This window comes from Balaenoptera acutorostrata, chromosome 6 (genome assembly GCF_949987535.1).
Source record: "Balaenoptera acutorostrata chromosome 6, mBalAcu1.1, whole genome shotgun sequence".
In the NCBI taxonomy this organism is placed as follows: domain Eukaryota; kingdom Metazoa; phylum Chordata; class Mammalia; order Artiodactyla; family Balaenopteridae; genus Balaenoptera; species Balaenoptera acutorostrata.
This window is the reverse complement of record NC_080069.1, coordinates 101,363,235-101,379,239: the sequence shown is the minus strand read 5'-3', so window position 1 is coordinate 101,379,239 and position 16,005 is coordinate 101,363,235. Positions and strand designations below refer to the sequence as shown.

The window sequence follows — 16,005 nt, the reverse complement described above, 5'->3', positions numbered from 1 at the left end:
TTCCTGTAGCTTCTCCCTTCCAGACTTTGTGACCCCAGCATACCCCAATGCCTATAAGGGTGGCTGGCATTTGATGAGCAGTTGGTAAATATTTGTTGGATGAATGAATGAATGAATGAATGAATGGATTCATCCCAGAGGGGGAGACCCAGTTAATGTTGAGGCAACAAGGAGCAGCTTCCATTCTTGTCACATTAACAGATCTCCTGGTGTAATCGCTAGACAGCACTTCACATAATAGCCACAAAATTGTGTTTAGGTAAATGGCCTTGGAAGTACAGCACAGTTCCCTAGATGCTTGTTCATGGAAAACTTAATTTGAAAAGATTTTAGTGAGTGTATTCTCATTTTTCGCCCTGCTGCTTGTGAAATATCAGTCTGTTTTTCGTGCTTCGGCATGACCCATCCAGAAGATTTGTTTCGTGGCCCCATCCATCCCCCATCCACATATCCCCATCCATCCATCCATCCATCCATCCAGCAAACAGACATTTGTGGAGTGCCTGCTGGGTGCCAGCCAGGCATGTGTTTTGGGGATGGAGGGAAGAGAGAGTGGTATCCAGGTGAACACAGCTGGTCTCTGCCCTTGGGAGTGCTCAGTCTGAAGCAGGAATAAGACAGGAACATGGGCAGCTATGGTGCAGTGTGATAAGTGTGTATGTAATGAAGGCAGGGGCCTGCTTGTGGGAACCCAGAAGAGGGGAACTTACTGCCCTGGAGCGGGCGGGGAGAGTAGAGTTGGGGACGCTGCCGAAGGAGGGAATGTTTGGGCCAGTAAGCTCGAGATGACAGCTTGTGGGCTTCTAGGGGCTGCCCTGAGTAAGATGTCCTGGCTGGCAGTGCAGATGAGTTATCTGGAACCTTCTCAGTTTTGAGAATGGACACTCTGTGGGCTGGGAGGAGTGAAAGATGGTTGATTCAAGGGCTGTGGTCTTGACCCTCCTGTCTTCAACCTGCCCTTAACTCCCTAGGACCTCTGTTTCAAGGACCCTTCTATTCATTCCAGCCCTCATAATTTCACCAGATTCTTTTTAGAGCAGCAAGGGGCCATTGGGAATTCTCTTTTCCAGCAGAAGAGACTGAAGAGCACACTTGGTGGGGGAGGTGAGTGGGGGGAAGTGTTTACAGGTGAGTAAAAATAGTGTTTCCTATCCGCCAGACCCTGCTGTATGCCACCTCTAGGTCCAGCTGAGTGAGGGTCTGACAGCAGAGGAGCCAGTCTGGCATTGGCAGCAGGGACTCACTGCCCCTAGAAACATTCTTTTCCTAACCGCCACCTTGAGCTCATTCTATATTAAGAGCCACTTTAGAAAGACATCAGAAAAGTAAAATTTGGAATGACCTAGACAGAAACTTGGGCTAACCTCCGTCATTTTACATGTGGGGAACTGTGCTTTTTCAGTTCATTCTCTGAGTGTTAAAATTACATACTGGATGGTAAGCCCTGAACCAAAATAGACCCAGGTGGGGAGCAGGTTGGATTTGGGGTCATTTGAGTTTTGGTGGCCCTGTATATTCAGGGCGCCATGGCCATGTCTGATTTGCAGCTGCAGGGGAAGTCCAGGATGGCCGTATGGATTGGGGGAAATTATGAATTGCTGAAGGTTGGAGGTAATGGTGCATCTGGGACTAGAGCATAGGTCTTTTGCTTTCTCCCAGTGCAGTTCTTTCTGCCACATCCTGCTGCTAAAGCTTTACTCTAACTATTTTTTTCCCACTAGGAAACCCACTGATGAAGCATTGGCACCGTGATAATAGGTGTTGCGTGGGGCCAATAGCACTGGATAGTAATTGGAAGAAATACATCCAGAAGATGGATTGTTATGGGAAAGGAGGAAGAGTGCCAGAATTGTGATTTTTTTTTTTTGAAATTGTATTTGCTGCCTAACAACTGCCAAAAGACCAGTGTTAAAAAAAAACTTGGGAAGAAAACCATCCATAAGTTTCTCCATGCTAACACAGCTGTTTTAGTTTTTGCCAATTTCCTGTTTTTATCAAGTAGTCCGTGTACAGTGCATACATATTTTTATGTAGTTGGGATCACAGCTTTCTATTAACAGAGTTAAGTACTCTGTTTACTTAACGTTTGTCATAAGAATTTTCCATATTTCTGTCTCATCTTCATAATTCTCTTTGGTAATGGCCAAATAGTATTCTGGAGTGCTGGTGGGCCCCAGTGCTGTGTTCTGTGATTGGAGTTTCAGTTGTTCTTCTTTTTGCCCTCCCCTGCTCCTGCCTTATTTCTCCAGTAGATTAATTTGTAGAGAACACCACTGCACGTCAAGTCTTCTGCTTCTGTTGAACTGATGCCTTCAGAGGAGTATTTCCAGGAAGGAAAGAGACTGTAATTCATTGATGTAGTTTTGATTTTTTTTGTTATTGTTGTTTATTTGTATAACGCAAGTACAGATGTACAAATAAAACAAAGGTACAGTTTAATGAACTACTAGAAGGTAGACAGACACCCTTGTACCACCACCCACGTCAAAAGCTGGAACCCTGCCAGCCAGCCAGAAGTCCACCGTTACCCCCTCCCTGTGCCCCCTCCAAGCCCCAAGAGCAACAACTACTCTGACTTTATTACAGTCACTTCTTTACTATCTTTCCAAGTTTGTTCACCCAAGTGTGCATCCCTAGACATTGCAAGTTAAATTTTCCTTTTTTAAAAAAATGTCTTTTAAATCTCTTTTAATCTGTAGGTGTTCCCTCCATCTCTTCTCTTCCCTATAGTCTGTTTGTTGAAGAAACTAGGTCATTTGTCCTGCGGAGTTTCTAGAATTTCCCACAGGCTGGATCTCGCCAATTGCAGTCCCATGTAGTTTAGAACATTCCTCTGCATTTCCTACAGTTGGCAGTTGGATCTAGTGGTTGAATCAGTCCCAGGGTTGATTTTGTTTTTCCTGTGGAAAGAGAGGTGTGGGGAGCAAGATTATATCTTGGGTGGTGGGACGTTCTTCATGGCGAGGAACATAATGGTTGTCTGTCTGTCTCCTATTGCGATGTTAGTAGCCACTGGCGTCCAATGCTTAGAGCCTGCCATTCATTAGAAGTTGCAAAATTGTGATATTGCAATTGTTATTCCTTCTTCATTTATTTGCTGGAATACTACTATAAAGAAAAACTTTGCTTCTCTACTATTTTTAATTGTTTATTTATAGAGATTCACATACCATACAATTCACCTATCTGAAGCATGCAATTTAGTGGTTTTTAGTATTTTCATAGAGTTGTGCATCTATCACCACAATTAATTTTAGAACACTTCATTAACCTCCAAAAAATCCTACTCATCTTCGCTGTCACCCCACAAACCTGGCAGCCCTAAGCAATTACTAATCTCATTTCTGTCTCTAGACTTACTGTTCTGGACATTTCAAATAATACGTGGTCATTTGTAACCGAGTTCTTTCACTTAGTATAATGTTTTCAATATCCATCGATGTTGTAGCATGTATCAGAACTTTATTCCTTTTTATGGCCAAATAATATTCCATTGTATGGATATACTGCATTTTGTTTATCCATTCATCAGTTGATAGACATTTGGGTTGCTTCCACTTTCTGGCTATTAGGAATAATGCTGCTGTGAACATTTTTGTACCAGTTTCTGTGTGAGCTTAATGTTTTCATTTTCCTTGGATATTTACTTGGAAGTGTCATTGCTGGGTCAAATGGTAACTCTAGGTTTAACCGTTTAAGAAACTGCCAGGCTGTTTCCTAAATCAGCTATACAATTTGACATTCCTGTCAGCAGTATAAGAGGGTTCCAATTTCGCCAACATTGGTTATCTGTCTTTTTTATTATAGCCCTCCTAGTGGGTGTGAAGTGTCTGATTGTGGTTTTGATTTGCATTTCTCTGATGAGTAATGATGTTGAGCATCTTTTCATATGCTTATTGGCTGTTTTTCTATCTTTGGAGAACCATCTATCTATCTATCTCCTTGACCTAATTTTTAATTGAATATTTGTCTTTTTATTATTGAGTTGTAGTAATTCTTTGTATGTTCTAGATAGAAGTCCCTTGTCAGAAGTATGATTTGTAAAATTTTCTCCCATTCAGGGTTGTCTTTGTACCTTCTTGATATCATGGTGTTCTTTGAAGCATAAAAGTTTTACAGTTTTGATGATGTCCAGTTTGTTTTTTCTTTTGTTGCTTGCACTTTTGGTGTTTTATCTAAGAAACTGTTGCCTAATCCAGGGTCATGAAGATTTGTGTGTATGTTTTATTCTGAGTTTTATAGTTTTAACTCTTACATTTAGGTCTGTGATTCATTTTGAGTTAATTTTTGTATATGTTGTCATCTACTCTTTGGTTACCCAGTGCTACAGCTAAAGGCAGGATCAATGCTTGATTTTTTTTTCCATTTATTTACCATTTATCATAATAAGGCATTGGTTCCCTAATCATCCTATGAAGTTGTAGTTTGGTGGGTTTTTCTTGTCATTATGTATGCTTAGATTTAATCATGAGTTTGTATTATAATAAAAATAATTACGTTTTTAAAAATTTATGTACTGTGACACATACATGTATGCAATAGAGAGAGAAAAATGATTTTGTGGTTTGTTTTTTTTTTTTTAATCTTGTTTCTTATCCAGTTGTCACATCCTAAATTTTCATCTACCCAATTGTCTTCCAGAAACATGCCAAAGGCCAGGATTTGTTTGATCAGATTGTGTACCACTTGGACCTGGTGGAAACAGATTACTTTGGCCTCCAGTTCCTTGACTCTGCCCAGGTTGCGGTATGTATTCCTCTGATTCCTTACAGGATGGATTGGCTTTTCATGCTAATCACAGATCCACGGTTGCTAGAAATTGGTAGAGAAAAACAGGAGGAAAACTGTGATATTGTTGCAGTAAGGAGCATTGGGATGGAGGTGCTGGCGCCCATGTGAGATGATGCATCCGTGGTGCCCCACCCTGGAGATGGCCAGTACCTGGGAAGGGAAGAGGAAGATGTGTTCCCTTTACACATGGGGATGCACTAGGGGAGCCTTTCCAAGCATGGGGATGCAGTGTGGGCCCATCTCTAGAGTAGGTAGAGAGAAGAAATATCATCATAGGAATTCTTTTAAGGATGCTGCCTGTATTTAACCGGCAGAAGAGGCTGTGCTACCCTCCTCTCCTGGACTCTTGCCAGGTGTAGCAAGCAGGTGCTGTGAACACAGCTGAATTGCAGCCGGGCTTAGTGGGCTCAGGGGCTGGGCGGTCGGAGCGGGTCTTGGCATTGCTCGAGAACCATCTTGCAGGCTCCAGCAGGTTGCGTTAGGTCAGCAAAGACTTCCCCTGCTTTGCCTGAGACAGAACTGTGTGCAGTGGAGGTGCTCGAGTGCGTGAACTCGACACAGCTCAGAACCACTCTTTCATTTATTTTAATTTCTTTCTTTATTTTATAACTGACCTACAGTACTATGTTAGTTCCTGTTACACAACGTAGTACTTCAGTATTTCTGTACATTTCTAAATGATCACCGTGAAAGCCTATTTACGACCTGTCACCGTACAGAGATATTACCTTGTTACTGACTGTATTCTCCACACTGTACATTTCATACCTGTGACTCATTTATTTTGCAACTACTGTATGTTTGTATGTCTCAATCTCCCTCACCTATTTCTATCTCCCTCCTTCCGCCCTGGCAACCACCTGTTTGTTCTCTGTATCTGTAACTCTGTTTCTGTTTTGTAATGTTTGTTCACTTGTTCTGTTTCTTAGATTCCCCATGTAAGTGATATCATACCATGTTTGTCTTTCACTATCTGACTTATTTCACTTAGCATAATACCCTCTAGGTCCCTCCATGTTGTCACAAATGGCAGGATTTCATTATTTTTTTTATGCCTGAGTAATATTCCATTGCGTATGTATTATAGATACCACATCTTCTTTATCCATTCATCTATTGATGGGCACTTGGGTTGCTTCCATATCTTGGCTATTGTAAATAACAGTGCAACGAACATAGGGGTGCATATATCTTTTCTAATTAGTGTTTTTTTCCTTTGGATAAATATCCAGGAGTGGAAGTGCTGGATCATATAGTAGTTGTATTTTTAATTTTTTGAGGAGCCTCCATACTGTTTTCCATAGTGGCTGCATCAGTTTACATTCCTACCAACAGTGCATGAGGGTTCCCTTTTCTCCACATCCTCGCCAATACTTGTTATTTGTTGTGTTTTTAATAATAGCTATTCTGACAGGTGTGAGGTGATACATACCTCATTGTGGTTTAGATTTGCATTTACCTGATGGTTAGTGATGTTGAGCATCTTCTCATGTTTCTGTTGGCCATCTGTATGTCTTCTTTGGGAAAATGTCTATTCAGATCCTCTGCCCATTTTTAAATAGGATTGTTTGGGTTTTTTAATGTTGAGTTGTATGAGGTCTTTGTATATTTTGGATATTAACCCCTTATCAGATGTATCGCTTGCAAAGATTTTCTCCTGGTCAGTAGGCAGCATCTTCATTTTGCTGATAGTTGTCTTCACTGTGCAAAAGCTTTTTAGTTTGGTGTTGTCCCATTTGTTTATTTTTGCTTTTGTTTCCCTTGCCTGAGGAGACATATCCAAAAAATATGACTAAGACTACTGTCAAAGAGCATACTGCGTATGTTTTCTTCTAGAAGTTTTATGGTTTCAGGTCTTACATTTAAGTCTTTAATCTATTTTTAATTTATTTTTGTGCATAGTGTGAGACAGAAGTCCAATTTGATTCTTCTGCATGTAGCTGTCCAGATCTTACAACACCATTTATTGAAGAGACTGTCTTTGCCACATTGTATATTCTTGCCTCCTTTGTCATTGATTAATTGATCATATAAATGTGGGTTCATTTCTGGGCTCTCTATTCTGTTCCATTGACCTATGTGTCTGTTTTTGTGTCTGTACCATACTGTTTAGATTACTGTAGCTTTGTAGTATAGCTTGAAATCAGGGAATGTGATACCTCCAGCTTTGTTCTTTTAAAAAGCAGGGAAGACTTCAGGGTCTCCCTTCCCAACAAAGTCTAGCTTTGGGTTTTAAAGAGAATTTATTCAGCAATCTAAAAGTATTTATTAAGTGCCTGTTATGCACTGGGTCCTGTTCCAAGCAGTGGATAATGCAGTGGATGTATGTAATACCTATGTAACATGACAGATGGTAATAAGTGTTAAGAAAAATAAAGCAGAGTGAGGCGTTAGACAAAGTAAAGGGAGGGTGAGGAAATAGACAGAGTAAGGGGCAGCGCTATTTTAGACAGAGTATGAAAGGGTGAGTTCCCTGGTAGGAGATGTTTGAGCTGAGACCTGGAGCTCCTCATCTGTGGCTAAGCCTTTCTACCTGAAAGACACTTTTTAGAGACTTCCTGGGGGCTACCCATGACGGTTGTAAGGATATGCTCAAAGTCGATGCCTGGAAATTGGGTCTGCCTGAGATGGTTACTGTGATGCTCAGTCTGCGGTGATGGGGTGGAGCCAGGACTTAAGTGCGCCCGGGCTACAGTGCCTGCTGGGCAGACACTCCCCTCTGCTCCCACTGGATGCCCCCTCTGCACCACTGACTTCCTCTCCACCTTCAGGACCTCCTGTCTGCTGACAGCCCACTCCCCCACCCCCCTGACTGTTGCCACGAACACCCCAGCTGCCTCCTTGAGTTCGTGGTCCTGATTCCTTCCTGTGAGCCGGAGACTCTCACTCTGGCCACTGTGGCCCTGGGGAGGGCAGACCAGCTTTTCCCTGTCCCCTCCCCCATGCAGTTCTGCTTCCTTTGAGGTTGGACTACCCAGTGCTGTGCCCTCTGACCTCAGCGCTCTCCTTCCCATCCTTCAAGGCCTCTGGTGCCTGTTTTTCTCTTCCCTGGGCAACCTCAGAACTCAAATTGCTGACCCCTCTAAACATTCCAGACATGGTTTCCTCTCACTGAAGCTTCATTTGAGCAAACCTCACACAGATGCATTTCTGGTCCTGTCACCACCCCAATCACTCCAAGATCCAGAATTGTGTCATTTCTCATCCCATGACAACGTCCCGTGATCGCGTTCTTCCAGTTCTTCTACATGTGGCCTTGGCCCACGAAAACTCCTCCTACTCTCTCCTTCCTCCCGGCCTGGCGAAGCTCAGCTGTCTCACCTGTGTCCCCACTTGCCCTTTGATTCTCCTGCTCCCATGACTGTCCCCTGGCCTCCCTTTGACACGCACGCAGGCCCATATGCTCCCTCTGCTGCTTCTCCCGGGCTGCCAGGCGTTGCTGGAGAGCCACAGGCTGTGCATTTTGGCACCAGCACAAATCACAGATCACAGGTTCAGCAGAGTCCAAGCCCCCGAGCTGTTCTTGGAGCCTCATTAACCCCCAATGGACTCTGGGGGTTAATCCCAACTCTGGAATGCCCCAGGGTTCCCCTCTGACTCTGGATCACAGACCCATAGTCCAGTTCCCACAAAGACTGGTCTCATTGTTGGCCTTGCCACCTACTGAGAAGACCGAGTCATTTAGCTGAAATGCCTTGAGTTTTCTTCCCTGCATCCCAAAGTTTCTTTTTTCTCTCTGTCCATCCTTTTTACTACTTTGTTTTAAGGGAGTTTGCCTGTTTCTACAGCATTTACTCACTACACCTGCATCAGAGTTCCATTTCCGGTTGCTTCCTGGGTGCTGAGTTTAGAGTTCTCCTTGCTGTCCCCAGCATCTGACACTTACCAGCCCTCCTCATCCCGGAAACTCTTCTCTATTCTGCCTTCTCCTGTTGTCCTAACATGTGTGGTATTTTTGGCTTCAGATTGTCTATGGCTCTGGACTGAGTCAGACCTGGACCTTACTCCTGGTTCTGCCCCAACTCATTTGATGGGCTTTAGATAAGCCACCTTTTCTCCCTTGGGCTCAGTTTCCTCATCTGTAAAATGGGGTTCTTTTATTTATTTACTTATTTACTTATTTTCGGCTGTGTTGGGTCTTCATTGCTGTGCGGGCTTTCTCTAGTTGCGGCGAGCGGGGGCTACTCTTCGTTGCCGTACGCAAGCTTCTCATTGCGGTGGCTTCTCTTGCAGAGCACAGGCTCTAGGCCTGCGGGCTTCAGTAGTTGTGGCTCACAGGCTCTAGAGCGCAGGCTTAGTAGTTGTGGCGCACGGGCTTAGTTGCTCCGTGGCACGTGGGATCTTCACGGACCAGGGACTGAACCTGTGTCCCCTGCATTGACAGGTGGATTCTTAACCACTGCGCCACCAGGGAAGCCCCTCTTTTTTTTCTTTTGACCACCCCAGGCAGCATGTGGGATCTTAGTTCCCTGACCAAGGATCGAACCCGCGCCCCCTGCAGTGGAAGCGTGGAATCTTAACCACTGGACTGCTAGGGAAATCCCTAAAATGGGGTTCTTGGACCTGTTCTCCCAAGAGCTCTTCTAGGTCTAATGTCCAGTGATTCTGAGTCTAAGGAGAGGCAGGCGTGTCTGCCCCACAAATCTTCTCTAGTCAAGGAGAAGATACCCGTTATTTCTGCCATTAGAACCAAGTACCTGTTCTGGTGGCGTGCCCTCATCCCCAGGCGACCGCTTTCCAGCCACGCGGGTTCCCAGAAAGCCCAGGATGTGATTCCATTAGGAAAGACTCCGCTGTGAGCCTCTGCTCACTTGGCTGCCAGGCTTTCCCGTCCGCTGGTGCCCTGGCCCTGTGCAGCAGGAGGGATGTTCACGGTGAGATCCAGGCGTCCTTCCCAGGCCATACACCTGCAGATGCTCAGATTCTGCAGGCGCTAAAGCCTTTCAAGCATGCAGCTCTGTGAATATGATGCGCTTCTCTTCCCCACAAGAGCAGGCGTAGGGTCCTCATCTGCCGAACTCTGAGGGTCCTAGAGATGTGGGGCAGCGACAGCTCCCAGGCCTCTTCTCATCAGTTTGACATCTACGCTGGGCTCATTGTAGGCTGGGTCTGGTACTGCCCGCACTTTGCTTGTGCTGGTTCCCCTCCCGGAACACCCTTTCTCATCCCGTTTAAACTTCTGGCCATCTTTCAAGACCACCTCTGATGACAGCCCTTTGTGCAGCATGTCCTGAACTCCCAAAACGTTTTTCCTCCTCTATGTAAACCTGAGCTTATTTTGCCCTCCCTGGCAGTTAGCTCATTTGGCCTCAGGGTCATTATTTGTGTATATGAACAAACCTTTCTGATTCGATCCTAAGACTTAGGTCCTCCTCTTCTTAACTTGGTGACTATTGGTGACAAGGCATACAACCTAGAACTTTCATCTTTAGCCCCAGAAGGGACCTTAGGAGCCATTTGTCAAATTTCTCCATCTCTGGGTGGTGAAACCAAAGTCCTTAGACCTTGGCAAGTCACTTAGCGAGTAGCACAGCTTGTGCGCGAACCCAGGTTTTACGATTTTGGGTTTTAAGTGTTCTTTTCAGTACACTGTACTCTGGAGCCTCAGTTTTCCTAACACCAAGGTGGATGTAGTAACATCCATTTCAGAGGGAAATTGAAGGACTCAGTGAGTTAATGGAAGAGAAAGGGTTTTGTAATCCAGCATGGGTGTGGGTCTTTTCTTCCCAGCTGGGCAGGCCAGGGGGGACCAGAAGTCATCACGGCCAGAGGTGATGCACTGAGGTTAGCCGGAACCTCAAGGCTGCCTTGTCTGTAGGAGAGACCTTAGCAATTTAGATGAGACCTCTGGGAAAGTTCGCTGAGCCAATGATTTTTCCCAAAGGCCTGGGACAAAGCAGTTGGTGGCAGGTGTAATAGATGGGGGCCCAGAAGGGAATGGTCCACTTGGCCATTGGCTTATTGCCCCATAATTGAGGCTCCTGCAAGGAATGACATCCCCACCCAGCCCCTGATATGCAAATCAGAAGGCTGGGGGTTCCAGGGCTCTTGGCTCTCTGCATCCCCAGCTTATATTCCCAGCTTGCTGCAAAGAGCCAAGCCTGGTTTCCATAGTGCACAGCCCAGCCCTGAAGCAAGGTCAAAGTCTATTTGCATCACCTATTTTTAGCAGTTGGGGCTGGGGCCTCCTCTTTCCCTTTTCCATATCAAAGCAGGAAAGCCACCCAGGAACCCACTCTGTAGCTCTCACTTTGGCACAGCTCAAAGCAGGGGCAGGGGTTCTATTTTTACATATCAAAGCTTTCTTCTGAGAGCCCAGGGCCCTGGCCTGCACCCACCCAGCTTTCTTAGACTGGTCTGGTAGGTGCTGTTTACTGAGTTTCTACTCTGATGAGCTCTGAGGCAGGCATCAAACTAAAGGCTTTATATAACTCTCGTTTAACATTCAGCATTGATCTGTAAAGCTGGCCATAAAGCAGACCCGTTTCACAGATGAGGAAGCTGAGGCTCACTAGAAACCTTGTAAAGGTTAAAAAGTAAGGGACAGAGCCGGGATTCAGAACCTGGTCTCTCATTCCAAAGGCCAGCACTTTCCACTGGGTTATACTGATTCCATTACACAAGGGAACATCACACCCACCCACACACAGCCACACCCGAAGAAAGAAAACATTCAGCCAGTAGCCATTCAGCAAACTTTGACTTGGAGCTTACTCAGCGGCAAGCTCTGTGGTGCTGAGGTAGGCTGGACAGTGTCCCTGCCTGCCACATTCTGGTGAGGGAGACAGACAAGTGGTCCCTTGGAAAACTGTGGGCTCAGTTTTGTTTGTTTTTGTTTTTTTTTATGATAAATGTAAAATTACCCAATAAAATATCCACCACAGTTAGTGTACTTAAAGTATCTTAGGACTCAGAGTCTTGGAACAAAAAACCAATCCCAGAATTTCAGTGTTAAGATCCTGAAACCTGGAAAGTTAAGTCTCAGACCGTACTGCTCACGGTTATAGACTATCCTGTTTACTGTCCTCCCGTCTGTGAGCCTGGAGGCTGAGTGTTGTTGCTCATGAGGTGATCAGGGTGTCAGAGGGGAAGGGTGAACATGGGGTGGGCCGCAGCCACAGAGGATGAGAGGACTTTGCCAGGCAGAGGAGCGGCAGGGATTTGGGGCTGGGGTAACCGTAGCCCCACCAAGCGGAAGTCTCCGTCCCCGTCTTGGGGCTGGCGTTCTACAGGGTAGGTGTCGCCATCCTCAGTCCCTTCCAAAGCCCCTCCCAGCGTGGAAAGGGAGCGTTTTATGGTGGTCCGTTTTGCAGCAAGGAATCCAGAAAGGGTGGTTTTTGGCCTTTGTCTCAGACTTGTGAGGTGTTTTTCCTGTGGTTTTTGCAGCATGGAATCGGGTAGATGGGTAATTAGAGGCCCAGGGCTGTGAGGGGAGGTTGACACACAGACACGGTGACTGCTGGAAGGACTCCGTGGACGCCAGAGGGACTGTTGTGGCTTCACTCTGCTGGGTGCCTGGAATGTCATCACATTTGCCGCTTGTGTGGACACTGCCGAGGCGCCTCCCATTTCAGATGTATGTGGGGTTAGGGTTGGAGAGTATGAACACTAGTAGTGGGACATGTTACTGTCAGAGGAAACATCTTGAACCCTTCCTTTCATTTGAACAGTTCATTACAGTTGCCACGGACACTGAGTTGATGCTTATGTTAGGGGAGCGCTCAGTGCACAGATGAGGAAGCTGAGGGGATGGGGCGGGGGGCTTGCTCCTGGCCACACGCCAGGCAAGTGGCAGGACTGGGACTTGAACTCTGATCTCCTGCCTCCTTCTCAAGGATGTGTGCTCAAGAAATGCCTCAGGCCTCCCAGCAGCCTGCTTCTGAATGTTGGCAGAGCGAGTGTTTTCCTGTCCACGTGCAGGTATTGGCGCTGAATGGGAAGCTATTGATAAAGGGAAGGGGGTCTCTGCAATTGATTTAAATGAATCCCCAAGGAAAGCTCGAGTAGCTGGCGTGAATGGGTTGACAGGGCTTCATGCTGAATGAGGACGAGGAGAGATCCCTCCCGTAGGCAGAGAAGGTGTGTCACGCTGGGGTGTGGTGCGGAGACCCAGAGCACCGGATGCCGACACAGCCTGAGTTAGAATCCTGCCTCATTAGCGCCGTGATCCAGGGTACCTGGAGCCCTCTCCACGGCCACCCTCCTCTGCTCGAAGCCTGAGAAAGGGATGGATGTGACATCATGTAAGGGGTGTTTTCTCCAACACTGCAAGCAATGAATTCTGACACTGTCTGCCTGAAGGCCGTGTCAGATTAAGGGCTCAGTCCCTCAGGACTCCCCACCAACCCCCGCACCACACATACACACACACTTCAGGTGCTAATCCCAAGTCCACGTTGTCACCTGTGCTTCTGACCGTACTACTGGCTGTAGATGGGAGTTTCCCATGACCCCCTTCTCGGGTTTAATTTGCTGGAGCCAATCGCAGAAATCAGGGGAACAGTTTACTTACTAGGTTACCCGTTTATTATAAAAGGACGTAACTCGGGAACAGCCAGTTGAAACAGATGCATAGGGCAAGGTGTGGGGGGTGGGGAGGTGTGGAGCTTTCATGCCGTCTCTGAACACGCCGCCCTTCCCAAATCTCCATGTGTTCACCAACCCAGAAGGTCTATGAACCTTGTCCTTTTGGGTTTTTATGGAGGCTGCATTACATAGACATGATTGATTAAATCATCGGCCATTGGTGATTGATCCAACCTCCAGTCCCTCTCCCCTTCCCAGAGGTCGGGGAAGTGGCGGGGGACTGAAAGTTCTAACCCTGTAATCAATCATGTGTTTGGTTCCCCTGGCAACAAGCCCCATCCTTAGGTGCTTTCCCAAAGTCACCTCATTCACATAAACTCAGGTGTCATTGAAAAGGTTTCGTTATGAATGTTAAGACACTTTTACTGCTGTTACCACTTAGGAAATTACAAGGGTTTTGGGAGCTTTGTGCCAGAAACTGATGAAGACCAAATATACATTTCTTATTATGAGTCACAACATCACACACAATAAGCTCCAAAAGTGTTCATTCTCTTCTTTCTCTTTACATCCTTTGGATATGATTATCTCTCAGATTCCTTCCAGCTCTAATTTAAATGCAAACTAGACACTTTTTACAAGCCGAGAAAATCTAGAGGTACTAGAAAGCCAGTTATGAGTTCCATCACTCAAACGTAATGGCCCAGGGTTGTACAGGCAGAGTCTTTAGACCCTCTTCAACCCCTGAGCTTCTCCTGGCCATTGTGATTCAAGTGCTTCTGTGTAGATTTTAGACAATTAAATTCTATAATCAGCCTTATGTATGTCATAATTCTAGAACTGATGTACTATCAGAACAGATGGGCTCTGCCAGATCATCTCACATCTCAGTTTATGGGAAGGGTTTTGCCAGATGGACTTGGATGAGAAATTCAGATCAGAAACCACCTAATACCCATTAGTAGAGTGTTTGAGTTAAATGTCTTGCCCTTTGAACTCAGAAAGGCACCTGTCTGTTTCCGGTGGCTGGTTTAATGGTCTGTTAAGAGGGCTGGAGCCATTTGCCTTGGCCTCTGCCGACAGGCGGCCTGGCTGTCCTTAGCCGAATGCAGGTGAACATCCAAGACAGGTCCTGCTGCTGCTGAATAGGGCTTCAAGCCAAGTATAGGATATAATTTATTGAATGCCACATTGGGCCTGAGTGCCCCAGTGTCTTCAAGTCGCAGGGTGGTCTTGTGGGATTAAGCATGAGTGATCAGAGTGATCACTCTGATCACTCTGAGTGATCAGAGTCTGGTCAGCTCCTACAGCTAAGAAGGAAAGTCGGGTCATTTTGGACTGGTTGGATACAAGATAGATTTTATCATCTCTTGTTTTAGGCTTGTGACTGGGTTTCTTATCACCTCTGACGCAGATGAGCAAACCTGATCTGAACACCACAGGGTCAAGGAGCTCTTTAAATGGAGCCGTTTCTGATTCTTTTCCCAGCTTTGTGAGCCCCAGACTTTTCACAGGCCTCAATCCTGGCGGGTCCTGCTCTGGGCAGGGCTCTGTGGCTGGTGGCTAGGTGGGAAGGATGGAGGCCAGCACTCATGGATAAGGGGGCTTCTTTTTTTTTAGATTTTTTTTTTTCTTGGTTCCCCTGAAACCAAGGGGACCATTGGTTTCAATGATGCGGACCATTTTTAAAGTCGTCGTTGAATTTGTTACCATATTGCTTATGTTTTGGGGGTTTTTTGGCCGCAAGGCATGTGGGATCTTAGCTCCCCGACCAGGGATCGAACCCACACCCCTGCATTGGAAGGTGAAGTCTTAACCACTGGACCGCCAGGGAAGTCCCTGATAGGGGGGCTTCTTTAGCAGTGTGGTCAGAGGGAAAAGCCTCTGCTGTCCAGGAGGAGCATCTAACCATGATCTGCCTGTCAGTTAACACGGGTTGTAGACGTCTGGCTAGTAAACCCTGAAATTGCTTGAGATTTCAGACAGCAGTTTTCAGAAGGGGTCGTGGATGTTTCAAGATCCCCAGGATCATTATTAGGACATATTCTTGGGTAGGAGAGGATGCAGGAAAACTTCAGCACTAAATATTTAATGGGCACACTGGGAGCCTTTAAAAAATACTAACGATCTGAGATTCTGTTTAATGATCTTGGGTGGGACCTGGGTCTTTGTGATTGAAATACACAGCCAGGTTTGAAAACCACAGCTGAGGAAACGACACAGGTTGGGCCTGGATCAAGATTAGAGTTTGACAGTAGAGGGAGAGGAACAGAGGGCTGAAGTTTGTTCTGTTCCAAATACAATAAGGAGACTTGAGAAGGGAAAGAGATGGGACAAGCTCCTTTAATCTCTGAGCCTCTGGGGCTAATAAGATTAGAAGGCTGGTTGCAGGGAGAACTTTCCTTGCCTGCTAAGGATAAATTGATTTGAAAGTGAGGGGAAGAACAGGTTTAGTCAAGCCATTAGCATGATACTTACTTTGGCAGGAAAGTAAATATTATGTGTTTATCAAGTCTTTATCTGTCCTCCCAAGGGGCTAAGGTCCAGCATTTCCAGCTTGGTTGAGGGCAGCAGTGAGACTTAATTCTAATGATACAAATTGATCATCAGAAACTGCCCAATAGGCAAGTGATGAATGAATGATGGAAGTTGGCAACCCAGCCCACCTCCCCCCACCGTGAAAATAAT

At 45.9% G+C, this 16,005-nt stretch overlaps 1 protein-coding gene across 4 annotated transcripts in view; it reads left to right on the top strand.

Annotated features, from left to right (window-relative positions):
• The window catches only part of EPB41L4B (erythrocyte membrane protein band 4.1 like 4B), a 144,324-nt gene that overhangs the window by 34,249 nt on the left and 94,070 nt on the right, over positions 1 to 16,005 (top strand). For all 4 annotated transcript variants that reach the window (XM_028165458.2, XM_057548537.1, XM_057548535.1 and 1 more), the window contains exon 2: positions 4,642 to 4,746. In XM_028165458.2, the coding sequence (XP_028021259.2) occupies positions 4,642 to 4,746 (105 nt within the window). The remainder of the gene's footprint in view (positions 1 to 4,641; positions 4,747 to 16,005) is intronic.